General features: G+C 36.3%; 3 protein-coding genes across 4 annotated transcripts; all 3 read right to left on the reverse strand.

Moving 5' to 3' along the window:
* Nucleotides 1-1936: 1936 nt before the first annotated feature.
* Nucleotides 1937-3521, reverse strand: LOC103929185 (allene oxide cyclase, chloroplastic). Its single transcript, XM_009338339.3, has 2 exons — nucleotides 3168-3521; nucleotides 1937-2737 (listed from the first exon to the last, which is right to left on the reverse strand). Exons 1-2 carry the CDS (start codon nucleotides 3400-3402, stop codon nucleotides 2214-2216), a joined length of 759 nt encoding a protein of 252 aa, XP_009336614.1. The 5' UTR covers nucleotides 3403-3521; the 3' UTR covers nucleotides 1937-2213.
* Nucleotides 3522-4724: 1203 nt separating this feature from the next.
* LOC103929187 (methionine aminopeptidase 1B, chloroplastic) lies at nucleotides 4725-8224 on the reverse strand. 2 transcript variants are annotated; one of them, XM_009338344.2, is made up of 11 exons: nucleotides 7992-8224; nucleotides 7825-7906; nucleotides 7363-7603; nucleotides 6732-6893; nucleotides 6603-6644; nucleotides 6174-6245; nucleotides 5915-5994; nucleotides 5651-5748; nucleotides 5516-5563; nucleotides 5164-5313; nucleotides 4725-5076 (listed from the first exon to the last, which is right to left on the reverse strand). In XM_009338344.2, the coding sequence occupies exons 1-10, from the start codon at nucleotides 8116-8118 to the stop codon at nucleotides 5168-5170; spliced, it is 1098 nt and encodes a 365-aa protein (XP_009336619.2). In that variant the 5' UTR covers nucleotides 8119-8224; the 3' UTR covers nucleotides 4725-5076; nucleotides 5164-5167. The 2 variants fall into 2 exon arrangements, with proteins under 2 accessions (XP_009336619.2, XP_009336618.2); XM_009338343.3 differs by having other exon boundaries at nucleotides 4725-5313.
* Nucleotides 8225-13498: 5274 nt separating this feature from the next.
* On the reverse strand, nucleotides 13499-15198 carry LOC103929223 (AP2/ERF and B3 domain-containing transcription factor RAV1-like). Its single transcript, XM_048572084.1, has one exon. The coding sequence runs from the start codon at nucleotides 15078-15080 to the stop codon at nucleotides 13860-13862; it is 1221 nt and encodes a 406-aa protein (XP_048428041.1). The 5' UTR covers nucleotides 15081-15198; the 3' UTR covers nucleotides 13499-13859.

Below are 15198 nucleotides of genomic sequence, written 5' to 3' on the forward strand. Positions count from 1 at the left end.
ATATGTGTGCAGCAGCTGCCATACAACTCCAAAGCACGCATGTGCATGACGAGATTGTTAATTTAGTCGGCTTCTAATCTGCTAATTAATTAATTTATGTCCGTGTGCAGCTTGTGTGAATGATAGCGCGTTGCTTTTAATATTGCTTGCATGCAATATTTAGTTCTTCTTAAACGTTTTTATGTCTGCAAACATCGACCTTGGAAAACGAGGCCTTCCATCAAATTCATAATACTGCCATTAGCTAAAAGACTCGAACGACTTGTACAGCAGTTTATGCAATTTTCTGGTGGTTATATATAGCTAGATTGTTATATTATATACATACACACATACGTATATAATTTAAAATAATCGTGTATATTTTCTGAAAGTTAAAAGTAAAATTGAAAGAGAAAAGAGAGGAAGCTTTCCCAGCTGGTTTCAGTTGTTTTATGCAATAAACAGCAGATTCTGGGTCAAAAAGATTTTCTGGGCAAGCAAAAAAAGACTGGTTTGGTTGACTACTTTGGAAAAAATAATGGGGACTCTCATATGGCCAAGTACAAAAAGTGATGGTTGATACATCATACATGTATATAACAGCCTGAGGACCTGAGGGCTTGCTAGCTTGTGATATATCAGATGTAATTAGATGCGCATGCAAACATAAATAAGAAGAGGCAGAGGATCGTCCGGATGCTGAGCAATAAGATCTAATTCAGGCTAATTTCATTGATTTTGTTAGTTGGATACTTGAATTACATGTCTGCCAAGTTCACTGGACATAAAACCCAAACGTACAAGATCCATGTGATTTGTACAGACACAGTGCAAGTCACTGGTCGAATTTACTCAAAAGACCAATAATTTACAAGATAAGATCGACGTGTAGATTCGATGCCCTAGTAACTAGACGTTGAGAATGAATCCCATATCGATGGGAGGATAGACCTTTGATGAGCTTAAGTAAGTTCGGTTATTTTCTATATTGTCAACTAGTTTTATAGTAGAACTCTAACTTTTTTCACTAGATGGTGTCCCCAAACCGTTTATTCCATCAAGCGAATGAACACTCAAAAGTGTGATTTCTTCTTGAATTGTAACGTTTAGTGAACTAAAAAGTTAAAAATGACACAACTGGAAACATAAGGACAACAGGAGAATTTGAAGTCAACTACAGAAACCAACAGTTAAATTAGCCTCCTTTTATAGTTGTTGACCGTTTAGATGGGTATAAAAGGCAAGAAGAAGCTGCAGGACCACTAGGGCAGCCCAATTGAATCAATGCAGTATTAGTTTTCCAATGGATGGACCGACCCATATGCATATGTCTGCAATTCTTGGGTCTAAGTGACATTGCCAATTAAACCCAACCCAGTATCCGGTCCTTAGCCTTACTTGGCCCACTTTCATAGAGCGGAAGGTCATAAGCGTTTATACCGCAAAATAGATTTTCAACGGAATGAAAAAGACATATATGGTAGAATCGTAACTATAGAATACGACCCTAATCAAAATGCATACATTTGTCTCATACATTATAGGGATGGTGAGAAAAGATATATTTTACACCATGTGGATGACCAATTTGTTCAACAAGCAGCCTCTTGGCTCCTCAATCCCTTCATGATTTTCAGTGGAACTGTTTTTAGAATAACTGAAAGCATTTCATGTAAAAATATTTTTGGAACCAATATTTAGTAAAAATGTAAGTGATCTTCAAACCCAAAAATATTTTCTCTAAAAACGTTTTTAGTTATTTTAAAAGTACTTTCAAATGAGCCATCGTTCTGTTACTTTTTTTGTGAATCTAGAAAAAAATGTAAAATATTCCGCTTGAATTGTAAATGAAAAATATTCTCACGAACACCGGCTTATTTTTTTTACAGTTGAGTTTAATAAATCAAAAGATAATTAAAGAACATAGATAAACATGTGCAATAGAAAAAAAAAGTGTCTGAAAGTTATTAGTTGAATACATACTCAGAAATGCTTTTCGTTAAAGTGTCTGAAAATTAAAGAACAGTACCGGGAACTTCTCTTAAACTAATATAGGATTACAAAACATAAACACTATCGATAGGGGAAAAAAGGTAAATAAAGAGTGAAAAAACAAGACAAGGTGAAAAACGAGGTTGGTAAGGACAACGTGAGATTGCAGCAGAAAGTCCACCGCCACTAACTGTCCTCTGCTTCCTTTTTGTGGCGAATTCCACAACCACCGTGGTTGATCAGTTGGTAAAGTTTTTGACGGTGGCACTGGGCTCAGTGGCCTTAGCGGCCGCAGACGGCTCGACACTGGGAGACGGAGCGACCGGCTTCCCGGTAAGCTCAACCGGCAAATCCTTAATGCCCTTCAAATAAAACGTGTAAAACAGCTTGATGGGAAACACAATCTGCTTCACCTTGACTTGTCCGTACACTCCCTCGAAGATCCCAGATCCACCGGTCACGGCCATGTACGTGTCCTCGTACGTCAGATAAGCTCCCTGAACTGAAATGTGGCCGTAGTCTCCGAAGTAGAAGCTGTAGATTGCCTCGTACCTGTCTCCTTTCTTCTCGGGAAAGTTTTGGATCAAAACGCACAGGCCTGCTGTGATTCCAAGACGTTTTTCCAGGTCGCCGGAGTAGATCTTGTTGCTGAAGGGGACAAGATCGCCGAGGGAGTTGACTTCTTTCTTGCTCAGTCTTAGGTATGCTGGGCTGCCTCTGTCCCTCTCGTTGATCTCGTACACATTCAGTTCTTGAACTTTTGCTGGAAAATTTCAAACGTAACCGATCAGTTGCTCACTTCTAAAATTAAGCTTTTCTACAACTCGTTCAAGAAGCACTTATGTTAATAATCACTTTTGCTGGAAGCGCTTTTATCATACAACGGCTGAATTTTTTTTTTTTGTCAAAAATCCAAGTACTAATTAGAAAAGAACTTGGAAATAGTTCTACAAGTCAAAAGCACTTTTGAGTTTTACTGCCAAATTAAGTCAAAAGCACAATTAGCACTTCCAAAATTCCAATCAAGCTAGTACACAACGTTTATGATTATTAGACAACGTTTTTAGCCGTTCGAGAAGCAGTCTCAGACGGTGACTAAGTTAAGAATTGATCGAAAGCAATTATACATAAAGACATCACAAATTAAATAAAAAAACCATGATCAGAAAATGGTAGCTGGAAAAGGTGCTTACTGGGTCGTGAAGAATCAGAGTCAGCTGGTTCCTTCTTCTTGCCGAAGAAAGCTGAGGTGGTGAAGTTTCTGGGGGTTGAGAGGGATTGCTTGGTTGATGCGGATTTAAGGGTTGGGAAGGAGCGAGAGAGATTGAAGCCCAACAGTCTTTGAGCTTGAGAAGATGAGGGAGGAGACCTGATCGAGTTGGAGAAATGGAGGGATGAGATCGCTTCAAGAGAGCCTGCAGACGCCATGGATGGCAGAGGAGATGCAGTCTCGGTCTCTGGAAGAGGAGCTGGATCGGAAAGTAAGTGGGAAAGTACTGGCAGTGACGAGGACAAATTAGAATATTGGTGAGGTGTTGGAAAATAAATAGTGAGATGGTGGGGGACTTTTATAGTATGATAGCTTTGTTTGAATAGTTCATCGATAGATGCTCTTCGGATTCTTTTTGGGAGTGATTTTGAAAATTCGTAAATTATGTCTTTTTATCATATATTATACAGTTAATTTTTATCAGATATTTTTTGTATTTAATTTTTAAATAAAAATATTTAAAATAATTTATGATCGTACGATGTACGATGAACGAATATGCTAGAATTCCGGATTCTAAGTTTATATAAGGTATTGAACACGTGGGCTTCTATTTTGTGTGACAAGTGGACGACGGTGCATGGTGTCGGCGGGTGCATTATTTGGTCGGAGAAACATATTTTGTGGCAATCCAACCAAGATTTTGTTTGCTCAAGCTTAAACCTATGACTTCTTTCTGGACGGAGTCCAAAACCCTAGTCTGTTTTTAACCTGAACACATTAACATATGCTCACAACTTGAAGAGAACTTTTGGTTAAAAACTTTCATGTCTTTTCCAAAAAAAAAAAAAATACTTTCATGTCATGTCACGGTTCTCACATGATACACACGAATGGGTACTTTTTTTTTATGTTAGTCTTCTTAAGGTAGATCTCTAACTTTTATTTGTTGCATTTGACAGAATCGAAGCCTTAACTTATCATATCATATGATCGTGACTTATTATCTCAGAGGCAGATTGTCTGCCCTCCTGATATGGTGCCCTCCCCATGTCCTTTTATTGTACGGTCACGGTTAAGCCACGTCAACATTTTATGTTCCTTTTGTTTTTTGTCTTATTATCTTTATAAAAAAAATCAATATAAAATATGGACGTGACTTAATTATGACCGCATAAAATAAGAGGACATCATATCAGAAGGGTAGACAATCTGTCTCCTATTATCCCACCTCCATTTTAAGCCACCGCAAAACCTAACTTTTAAGGCTGTACATTTGCTCACTGCCCTAAAATGGTGGTGGTCAACATTATCACTGCACTGCCCAATCCCCCAATCCCAATACGGAAGAAATCCATTTTATGATATATCTACACTACTATTAATTTACTCTCTTTTTACAAGAAATTATGATATTGCTAATGATCTAGATTCATATCAGGATCAGTAAGTATAAAGTAAGGTTTAAGGAAAAGAGTAAGTAAAAAACTATTTTGATCCAACGAGTAATTATCCAATTGGTTTGGCAATAACAAAAGAATTACTAGCAATACCAGTTGCTCTTACTAAAGTACATATACATAATATCAATATATTACACTTAAGGTTGATGATTTTAAATCAAGCATGGCATAATCAAATCTTCCTTATAAGTTTCAAAATTCAAACTTATCTAACAACAATTGACCAGGGTTTTTCTTGGTTAGGGAGAAACAATTATTTACAATTGAAAATTCTCAATGCTAAATAATTATTTACAGGCATTTTGAGGTTCCATAAGCAGTTGCATACTTTTGCACTTTCGCCTGGTCAAACATGAGACTCTCGAAGGTGACTGGCTGCCCGACCTCGGCTGGGGAAAATTCATTCGTCCTAAAAACACGTGCTGAAAGCTACACCGCCGTGGAGACTTGGACGGTAAGCGAATGCTTGTGCACGACAAACATGGTCGGTAATTTAGGGAAGAAAAGGAGTAGTACCAGGTCAACATGTTGTCAAAATTTCAGCACCGGTTCTCGTAATCAGAATGGTATGTTCAAACTGCGCAGCCGGGCTACCATCCGCGGTCAGCGTCGTCCAATTGTCCGGCCACGTTTTACACTCGATGCTTCCCATTGTAAGGATGGGTTCTGCACCAAAAGAGAAATAACATTTTGTGTGATAAGGATCATAGGTCAGAATTCTACTGTCGCATGCTCAAACTGTGGAACTTGAGTTTATGCCGCGTCGCTTGAGTAAAATTTATGCATGTTTTACCGTTAAATTTATAAACTTGAAGAAGATAAAGTTGCAGGTATATTGATTTCTGAGCATGGAAAGTAGTGCACTCACCAATGGTAAATGTTTGACCTTCAACCATTGAACCAGACTGGTCATTACCTGTCAAAAAATACATGACGACTATAAGCACTTCATGTCTCGGAGGTAAAGATAGTAACGAAGGTTTAATATCGAGTAGTGGCTTACGGTGATGTAGTATTAATGGTTCAGAATGAAATGCAGCCCCTACACCGTGCCCAACAAAGCGCTCTACTACGCCATAACCGTATTTTTCAGCATGTTCACTGAAAACGAACCAAATAAAAACTTAAGAACAAGAGAAGGAATTGTGCATTTTTGTTCAATGGTGTAAAATATGCAATTCTTTCCGGTCGAGGATTGACAATTAATCATTTAAAAGATGTCCAGAATAAGTTTTAATCCAATATATCACAAGGAGGCGAAGCAAACCTAATTCTCTTTCCAATTTTCTTGAAGCTAGCACCGTCCTTGCAAACTGCTATGCCTTTTTCCAAGCACTCTTCGGTTACCTGCCACCAAGATAGATTGGTAATGCATAAATTGGACGTCTGTAACAAAATCAAAGCTTAATACGGAATAGATATGTAGTATATTCCTAAACAGATAGGAAACTCGGATGGACGTGAATGATAAAACCATGCTTCTGAATAACGACAAGATGCAACACTATCAAGCAGAAAAAGTTTACCTTCACTAGTCGTTGGATTGATTCACTGACATCCCCACAAAGAAAGGTCTTTGATGTGTCTCCATGATATCCCTGTCAAAGGAGACAGCACGAAATATACTGAATCAGACCGGTCATTAGTGAATAATAGGAAATTGTACATGAACTCAATGAACGAAAATACCCCACTGTTTGCATCATACCATTCGTCATCGAATAAAGGAAATGAAGCTTCGATACCAACCATTTTAATGAATTCACACATTAAACTACAGATAGCTGGCAGATAACTAGTGTTTGTAAATGCAGAACTCGATAGATAAATAATCAGGAATCTACCTTAAAATCAAAATTAAGTGAATGACATAAAACATTTTCTGGGAGCCGATTTGATTAGAGAAAGGATACAAATGAGCTAAAATGATGAAAGTCATAAAATCAGGAGCGTACATTTAGGTAGACCGTCACATCTATGTTGATAATGTCTCCACTCTGCAAAAAAGATTACCATTAGTGAGATATGACATGAATACATTACATATGTATGCAAGGAGCAATGTGCAATGTAGTCTTTGAAACCTGTAACTGTCGAGAATCAGGAATTCCGTGGCACATGCACTCGTTAACAGATGTGCATACACTCTTCGGAAATCCTCCATAGCCAAGTGGTGAGGGATAGGCACCAGCATCAATAATCATCTGGTGCACTGCTATGTCAATTTCATTAGTTGTTACTGACGGCTGGAAGGATGTAAAAAGATGTTAACAGAAAATCAAAAAACCCCTATACATATAATTAAAACGCTAATGGCAACAAACATAACTTGTATCAAAGGAGTAAGATAAGACATTGAAGAATAAAAGTACATTTACTATTTTTTATAAGAAACAAAAAGCTGAGACTTCAAATATCCAAAAAAAAAAAAAAAATGAAACTGCAAACCTAAATTCAGATAGCGGAAAATTGGTACCTAATACGAGTAAAAACTGTGCTTAAACCCAAAATTTAAAACATAGACCTGCAAGGTTCTAGAATTTGACATCGAGTTGGACTCACTAACTTTGGAAGTCAATTGAACTGAAAATCTGTGGAAGTCTCAATCTCTCAAACATATTTTGCAAGTGAGAGTTTGGCACCACCGAACATACATGCACAAACCTTGTAGACAAACACAATTTGGCAGCAACTAGTAGAAGCTGAGAAGCTTACCCTAACCAACTTTCCTGCAGATTCTAAGACGCGAGCAGCAAGCTCGCACGCAGCTCGCATATCAGCAATGCCTTCAGAACCAGGAAATTGATGTTCACCGGCAATTTCTGGCAATGTAGATGAACCAACATAAGGAGGCCTTGGAATGTGATCAGGAACGGGAAGTTGTGGCGACACCCTTCCACGCCTCAATGGCGGCCTTCTTCCAATCTTTGGCGCAAGCTGCCGAGTCTCACGCTCTCTACACATTATCCAATTGTCATCTTAACGGAATAAACTGAATTGAATTTTCATTTATATATTCTTTTTCACCAAATACATGTCAAATGGTTGTCACATTTCTCATTAACTCAAATTATCAAAATTATCACTAATTGCAAGCTACAATATTCCAATTTGTTTGAAATCCGAGGTTTGAGGGAATTGTAAGACTTGGTTGGAACAAGCAGGAGCGGTGCGTACCTTTTAATTCTCATGGCCTCCTCCAACCCCGAAAGTCTCCGAGCAAACACAACGAGGTTCTTCCGACAAAACGATTCTTTTCCTGAACACATAGAACATATAAAACAACGTAGCTAAACCAAATGATTACGAGGAACATTCACAGAGGAAAACAAGAGAAACCAGACCAGAGGTGGAGAGGGAGAAGCTGACTGGGGACCCGACGAAGAGAGTTGACTTCATTGAACTTAGTAAGACTTGGCCTTGGCAGCCATGAGAAGGAGCTGAGAGTTGCAGACCTCCGGCGACTGCCATTTTCTCTCTCTGTAACTCTTGCTCTTGCTACTAGCACAGAGAGGAAGAGGGAAGTGGAGAGAGTGGATAACGCAACGGAATAAGGGGCGTTTTGGGTTGGTTTGAAAATTTGGAAGGAAAAGTTTCCGATAATGTTTATTTTAACGAAAAATTATATTTTTACATTAAAAAGTCAATTCTGATACTATTTACTTTATCATTTATTTTGTCATTATCGTTAGATCTCAAATTATTTCAAATCATTTTCATTTGAAAATTTTAATGAAAAAATGGGCTTTTTTGCAATATACTGGGCCTCGACCATTCGACGTCGTTGTGTTCGGCGTTGTTATGAAAAAAATGCTTGGACTTTGGGCTTTTTATTTTTTGCCAAGCCCCAAAACACTGCTTGTGGGCCTTCCACGAAATTGAAGTCCAACTAAAATTCGATGCTTAAATGTAACAACTACAATGGCATTTTCATTTACCTGTAACGAAAATTAGAATTATTTCGATTTTTAGAATTTTTACTTTTACCATACTATGATTATTGAGACATTACACACGAAATACAAAAGTGCACGATTCTGACTAAAAATCCATAACCTAGATACATGAAAATTAGAAATCATATTAATTGTATGGTTAGTTTATCTCATTCTTTATCCTTATTTTACTTTTCTTGGTTCATGATCTCTCTCATTCTAAGTAAATAAATATGCAGACAAACAATTCAATCCGAGCGGACTTTTATAAAAGAAAACAAAAAGAAAAAATCGAGTCAATATGTTTGGTTTTCAAAGTCAACTCAACATACATTTTTTTGTTATACCCAATTTCATTTTTTTTAGGCTTTTTAGCCAAAATGGTTCCTGAGATTTACATAAATCCTCACTTTGGTTATTGAGATTGGAAATCATTATAAGTGGTCCCTGTGTTTGTCCACCATCAATCATGTTGGTCATTCCGTGAAAATTTTTCTAAAATAAGAATCAAAATGACAAAAATACCCTCAATTTAATAAACAATGAGCCGAAATGATTTAACAAAAAATTGAAGGTATTTTTGTCATTTTATCTTTATTTAATAAAGATTTTTCAGAGAATGACTAAAATGATTGATAGTGGATAAATTCAGAAACCTACTAATTTCAAATCTTAAGAACCAAAGTGATGAGATTACGCAAATCTCAATGATCACTTTGGCTAAAAAGTTTTTTTTTTATTATTTGTCCAGTTCGATCTGGTTCACCAATTTATGTACTAGTATGCCCACCCACCCTAACCCTAATGGAATCTAAATTTGAAGAAAACGCGTTCATACGGAAGGATGGGCCAGGCAATGGCGAGTGGAATATTACGGTTGATTGACAGAAGGAGAAAGTTGAAAAAACAGAGTCAAAAACCGAGAACTTTACGATCGACTTGCCGGAAGAAAATTCTGGATTTTGGATTGTGGGTGCCACCGACGCCAAGTGCACGTAGTCAAACCCATGGATGGCCACAACGTTAATTATTTCCTACACAAAAATGATCTGAAAGTTGTTTAATATATCAATCATGGGATTGTATACAATGGCGGAGCCAAAATTTCTTATGAGGAGGGACCTCACACAAGTATAGATATAGAAGAAAACTAAATCAATAGTGATTGTAAACTAACTAATGCTAAACATCATAACATATATCCAAATAATTAAGTAGTCAAAATTAACATATGCATAGATAATTTTATCTATTTATAGTACTTATAATTATTCTCGACGAATTTCATATTTTGAAACCTTTGTATGATGTCATCTATACTACTTGAAGTATTATTAAACTCAATAGAGAAAATTGCTAAAAATTTTGCAAACCCTAAAACTCAAGGAAGAGGTAGGATAGAATAGAAACAAATATTTTATAGAGAATAATAGAGCGTCACAAACCTTATTGTTCTTTATTCAATACATTTGGGATTTGGAATGGCTAAATATGTGAAATTCAAGAAGAATAGGGGGAATAGCTCTGCCAGTGCATGAGTGAAAGACAATTTTTTTTAATTAAAAGTGAATAATGGGTTTTAATTTAATGTCATTGGTTTGTGATAATGACCATTCGAAATATTATACATAATTTTGGGATGAGATTTGGATGAAAAGATAGATAAATGATTGGATTTTTGTTTGAAGTGTTGAGAAGGTTTGCAAAGCAATAGATATAGGTATAATACTAATCTTGTTTTTTCAAGTTAGGATAGGCCTAGGACTACTCTAATCCTCATGCGCCTCCGCCAGTGCTTGTATATTCCTTCACATAAACCACATCTTCATGGAAATTACGACGAACCGCAGGACAGAACATGCAACTAAGCAAGATGGGAAGTAACGTTATTGCTTATAAATTAAGTACAATTAATCTTCACTACTCCCTCTTGTCACCATATAAAATACAAATGTTTTGCCATTTGAACTCGTCAAATATTAATTATAACAAGTTAATATAATCTTATGTGATTCTAAAGACCGATACGCATCATACTATAATAGCATTTAAAGTAGAGTAATGTTATTCATATCATGTTTTTATACCATATTTCTATACCACCTTAGGTGACATCTTATATGGACAGTCACATCATTTGAAAGATTTGCAAAACCCAAGAAAAGGAAGGAGAAAGACTTCTCGTATACCACAATCATTATTTAATTAACTAGTTTTTTTTAATTATTAGTTTATTAAGTAATGAACTAAATTTAAAAATCTGATTAATTCAAATGATGTTGTTGTCCACATCAAATGTCACCTAAGGTGATATGAAGATGTGGTACAAAAATATAATATAAATAGCATTACTCTATAAAGTATCATTTCTTGGATAATTTTTTTAATGTTTTTAAAATACGATTATGTGACATTATTATTATACTTAAATTATAATGCATAGACTTAAGTTATTTTATTAACACATCCTAAAACTGAGACATAATAAGTATAGTCCACTTCAATTATATAAAGTTCTCCCAATATTCATGAGTATGCATATATTGACCATTTATGTGGTAATATCAACTTTCAAAGTGTGCATGTGATATTTCTTTACGTTAAATATTTTCTTATTGCCGATGAGGGGATGGTCGATGGTGACGCCGTACGGTGTACCTGGTTAACGAGTTCAGATTATGGAGATGTCAACTAATCAGTATATATAACTGCAACAACTTATTCAGTGGTCACTTGCTCGACCAAAACAGTGAAACACATGTGGAACTGCCTACATGATTTGATTAAGAGATTTAACCTACCTCTTAATTAGCAGCGCAATGTTATGTGTGTATGATTTGTAAACGAAATTATTAAGATTGTGGTTCATTGTCAATATTCGGGTTTATCTTTCATGTTATTAATTTGCGTTTAATTAGTATCTCCACGTGCAGTGATGAATGATCGAGTAAAGTACCAGAAATAGAATTTATAATAGAAGAATACTTGGTTACTTAAATATGAATATGAACTTCTACTTAAAATTTCTTAAAATTGTTTGATGTCAATTTATAGAACTTCGTGTTTATAATAAGAACCGTTCATATTATAAATCATCCTATAAAGATCACATTTGCAAAAATTTAATTAAAATTAAAGTTGTTTAAGATCACATTTGCAAAAAATTAATTAAAATTAAAATCATTTAATTATCAAACTGTTTAAAAACAAATGAACGGTATTGGTAAAAACATTACGAACTGTCTATGTATTTGCTACAATAAATTGACTAAACAACCTTAGTTTTAATTTATTTTTTGCAAAGATGATCTTTACAATGTGATTCATAGTATAAACGGTTCTAATTATAAGCACAAAGCTATGTAATTAAAATACTGAGAGTTTTGAATAAAAGTTTCTACTTATTTTTTAGTAGCTAAGTATTGTTATTTATAATATGTCCAAACTATAAGAAGTAACCAAGAATTAAAATGGATAATTATTTCGAAGGGAAATATCTTTGAAACATCGACATATAATAGTTGTCAATATATGTTGGCATAAATTTTCGGCATATGTCAATAGAAATTAGCAAATACTTACTAGGTGCTCGACGAAATGGTCCAATAAAGTGTTTTTAGTCAATATCATGCCTCCATTAGTTGAAAATTCTGACTTCGTCATTGAGAAAAATAGTCTAATACACAAAATATCATAAGACAATTAGTTAAAAATTTCACACTTAATATACCGAACTATATTTTCGATGTATTAAAAAATCTCTACGTAAGAGAGTGAACTTGAAAGTAAGAAAGCAAAACATCTCCTTCATTACAGCTGGCAACCTATAAGCCATACTGGTGTAGCCAACGTGTTTCTATTACTACTTGCTTTCATGGTCCTTCGCGGATTTCTGTCATCCATTACACCGTTTTTAAACACATTTTTTTATCGAATAAAGTATATGTTTCTCAACCAATGTGACGTCTCAACTTTAAATCCATTGAATATAATCAATTTTTAACTAATTCTCATCCTCTCTGTGTTGCTAATTATCCCCATTTTATTTATTTCCACTTGTTCACTTTAAAAACCATCATTATTAGGTACATATACTACATGGTTTAAGAACGTTTTTACTGTATATGTCAAAACATAAATGTTAAACATTAATTGAATGATTGACAAGTCAATGTCAAATTTTCTCTTCTTATTCTGACTCATATTCTTGACCCGTTTTTAAAATGTAATCAATTAGAATAAATTTTCATGATTTATAATTGATGCATATGTCAAAATTAGTACGAAAAATATAAGAATTCTAAGATGCCAAAAAATTATAATAATTTTTGTTTGACTCATTTTTAAAATGAAATCAATTAGAATAAATTTTCATGATTTATAATTGGTGCATATATCAGAATTAGCACGAAAAATATAAGAATTCTAAGATGCCAAAAAAATTATAATAATATTTATTTGATTTGTTTTTAAAATGAAATAAATTAGAATAAATTTTCATGATTTATAATTGATGCATACGTCAAAATTAGTACGAAACATAGAAGAATTCTAAGATGCCAAAAAATTATAATAATTTTTGTTTGACTCATTTTTAAAATGAAATCAGTTAGAATAAATTTTCATGATTTATAATTGGTGCATGTATCAGAATTAGCATGAAAAATATAAGAATTCTAAAAGGCCAAAAAATTATAATAATATTTGTTTGATTCGTTTTTAAAATGAAATCAATTAGAATAAATTTTTATGATTTATAATTGGTGCATATGTCAAAATTAGCACGAAAAATATAAGAACTCTAAGTTGCCAAAAAATTGTAAGATTTTGATGACTTAGGATTTGACATTTTATTCGGAGATGCTCTGAGATGTCAAAAAAAGTGTAGTAAGAACTAAGAAGCAATGAATCAATGGTTGATTCTTATTGGCCAATTGAAGCCAAATAGTCCCTTTATTGCCTTTCTGAAGCAACAAAATGTTCCTTCCACTTCCATACCTAACCCTCCCTTAACAAATCGAACATTAGAGGGAGAGATTTTTTTGGAAAGCAGTCCACTTGGCTAGCTAGCAACAGAAATTAACAACAAAAATTGACTTATCCTTTGAAAATTCAACTTTTGAATTTTTCTTTTATCAAATTAATTTGTTGCACCTAATTTCAAAAGCTTTGCTTTCTTCAGCTCAGCCTTTTTTTTTTTGGGTCATCTAATTTACATATCACGTTTCTTGCAACTTCACAAAATGCTAGAGAAAAACAAATAAAAATTAGAAAATGCTACAAAGCTCCAATGATCCTTGGCTTCTTGCCAAACTCTAATTCCAGTAACTCCATCTCTCTCATTCTCTTCCCAATATTATTATTGCAACCTCCGCCGATAGCAGCAGCTGCAGCAGCATCCACTGACCCGGCCCCGCTGCTCCCAGGTATTTTGAAGATGTTGACCCCAAATAGCCGAACCATCGGAATCGGACCAACCTGAACCGGGCTTGACCCGTTATTGTTGTTATTATTCACACTCATCCTGGCCTTCCAATCAATGTACAGCTGCTTGTCCGGTCCGGTCGACCTCTGAAAGCTCACAATGTCCCCGGCCATCAGATTCTTCTCCTTCACGAACCGGCTCCACCCTTTGGTCAACACGTAGCTTTGACTGCTGTTCCAGTAAGAGTACCGAAACCTCCAAACTTTGCCCCCAACATCCTCAAAATTCAAAAGCACTCCTTTGCAAGCGGAAGAAGCGCTTACCGTTACGGTTGCAGCGCTTCCGCTTTGCAAAGGAAAGTGCTTTTCCGCGTGCTGTTTCGGGATAACGAGGCGGTTCAGTTTCCCGACATCGCTCGGGGTCACGGCTTTTTCGAAAAGCTGCTCACGCGCTTTCGGGACTCGACTGTTGTCCGTACCGAACAGGCCCAGTGGTCCATTGGTCCGGGACCGCTTCCCGTAAGCGCAGTTGTTGCGCTTGCTCTGTTCCAGCTCGTCATTGTAAGTGTGCTTTCGCAGCATGTCGACGATTTCGGACTTAGAGTGGGAGCTCAGAAACGCGGCCTCGACGTCGTCGTTTTCTTCGTCGGAGGAGGAAATGGGTTCGGCGGATGGGGGCTTAAAGTTGGTGACGGCGTCGCGGCCACGGAAGCGCTGTGCAGCAACGTCGTAGGCCCTGGCGGCCTCGTCCTCTTCGTTGAAGGTACCCAGCCAGACGCGCTGGTGCTTCTCGTAAATCTGGGCACCCCAGCGTCCGTTGGGCTGCGGGACCACGCCTTTGTACTTGGAGGAAGGGAGCTTCCGGGACTCGGCCTCGACGCCGCCAGTGCCGCCGCCGCTGCTGAGCTCGGGGTCGAGAATCACGCTGCTGGCACCGCTGCCGACGCGGCAGAGGCTGGCCACTTGGGGGGCTGACTTGGCAAGTGGGTCCACACGTGTAACAATATGATGGAGTGGGGAAATGGATATGGAGTCGCTGCTTGTGCTCTCTTCTGTGCTGCTTATTCCGTCCATTTTTCTTGTTTGTTGATTATGTATGTTGTATGTTCGAAGGAGGAGAGAGAGAGAGAGAGAGAGAGAGAGGTGAGGTAAGAAGGTGCTTTTGAGAGAGAGAAGGAGGGGGGATGAAATG

Source organism: the organism of the source record quoted next, unplaced genomic scaffold (assembly GCF_019419815.1).
Source record: "Pyrus x bretschneideri cultivar Hongxiangsu unplaced genomic scaffold, Pyrus_bretschneideri_v1 Contig6, whole genome shotgun sequence".
NCBI lineage: Eukaryota > Viridiplantae > Streptophyta > Magnoliopsida > Rosales > Rosaceae > Pyrus > Pyrus x bretschneideri.

Bases quoted from the DNA above. Each gene is read 5' to 3' on its own strand.
- LOC103929185 (XM_009338339.3), bottom strand. From the start codon at position 3,402: ATGGCGTCTGCAGGCTCTCTTGAAGCGATCTCATCCCTCCATTTCTCC. The intron at 2,738-3,167 runs GTAAGCACCTTT...GAAATTTTCCAG, and splicing joins CTCTGATTCTTCACGACCCA to CAAAAGTTCAAGAACTGAAT.
- LOC103929187 (XM_009338344.2), bottom strand. From the start codon at position 8,118: ATGGCAGTCGCCGGAGGTCTGCAACTCTCAGCTCCTTCTCATGGCTGC. The intron at 6,894-7,362 runs GTAAGCTTCTCA...ACATCCTTCCAG, and splicing joins CTGCAGGAAAGTTGGTTAGG to CCGTCAGTAACAACTAATGA. The intron at 5,995-6,173 runs GTAAACTTTTTC...TCTTGGTGGCAG, and splicing joins CAATCCAACGACTAGTGAAG to GTAACCGAAGAGTGCTTGGA.
- LOC103929223 (XM_048572084.1), bottom strand. From the start codon at position 15,080: ATGGACGGAATAAGCAGCACAGAAGAGAGCACAAGCAGCGACTCCATA.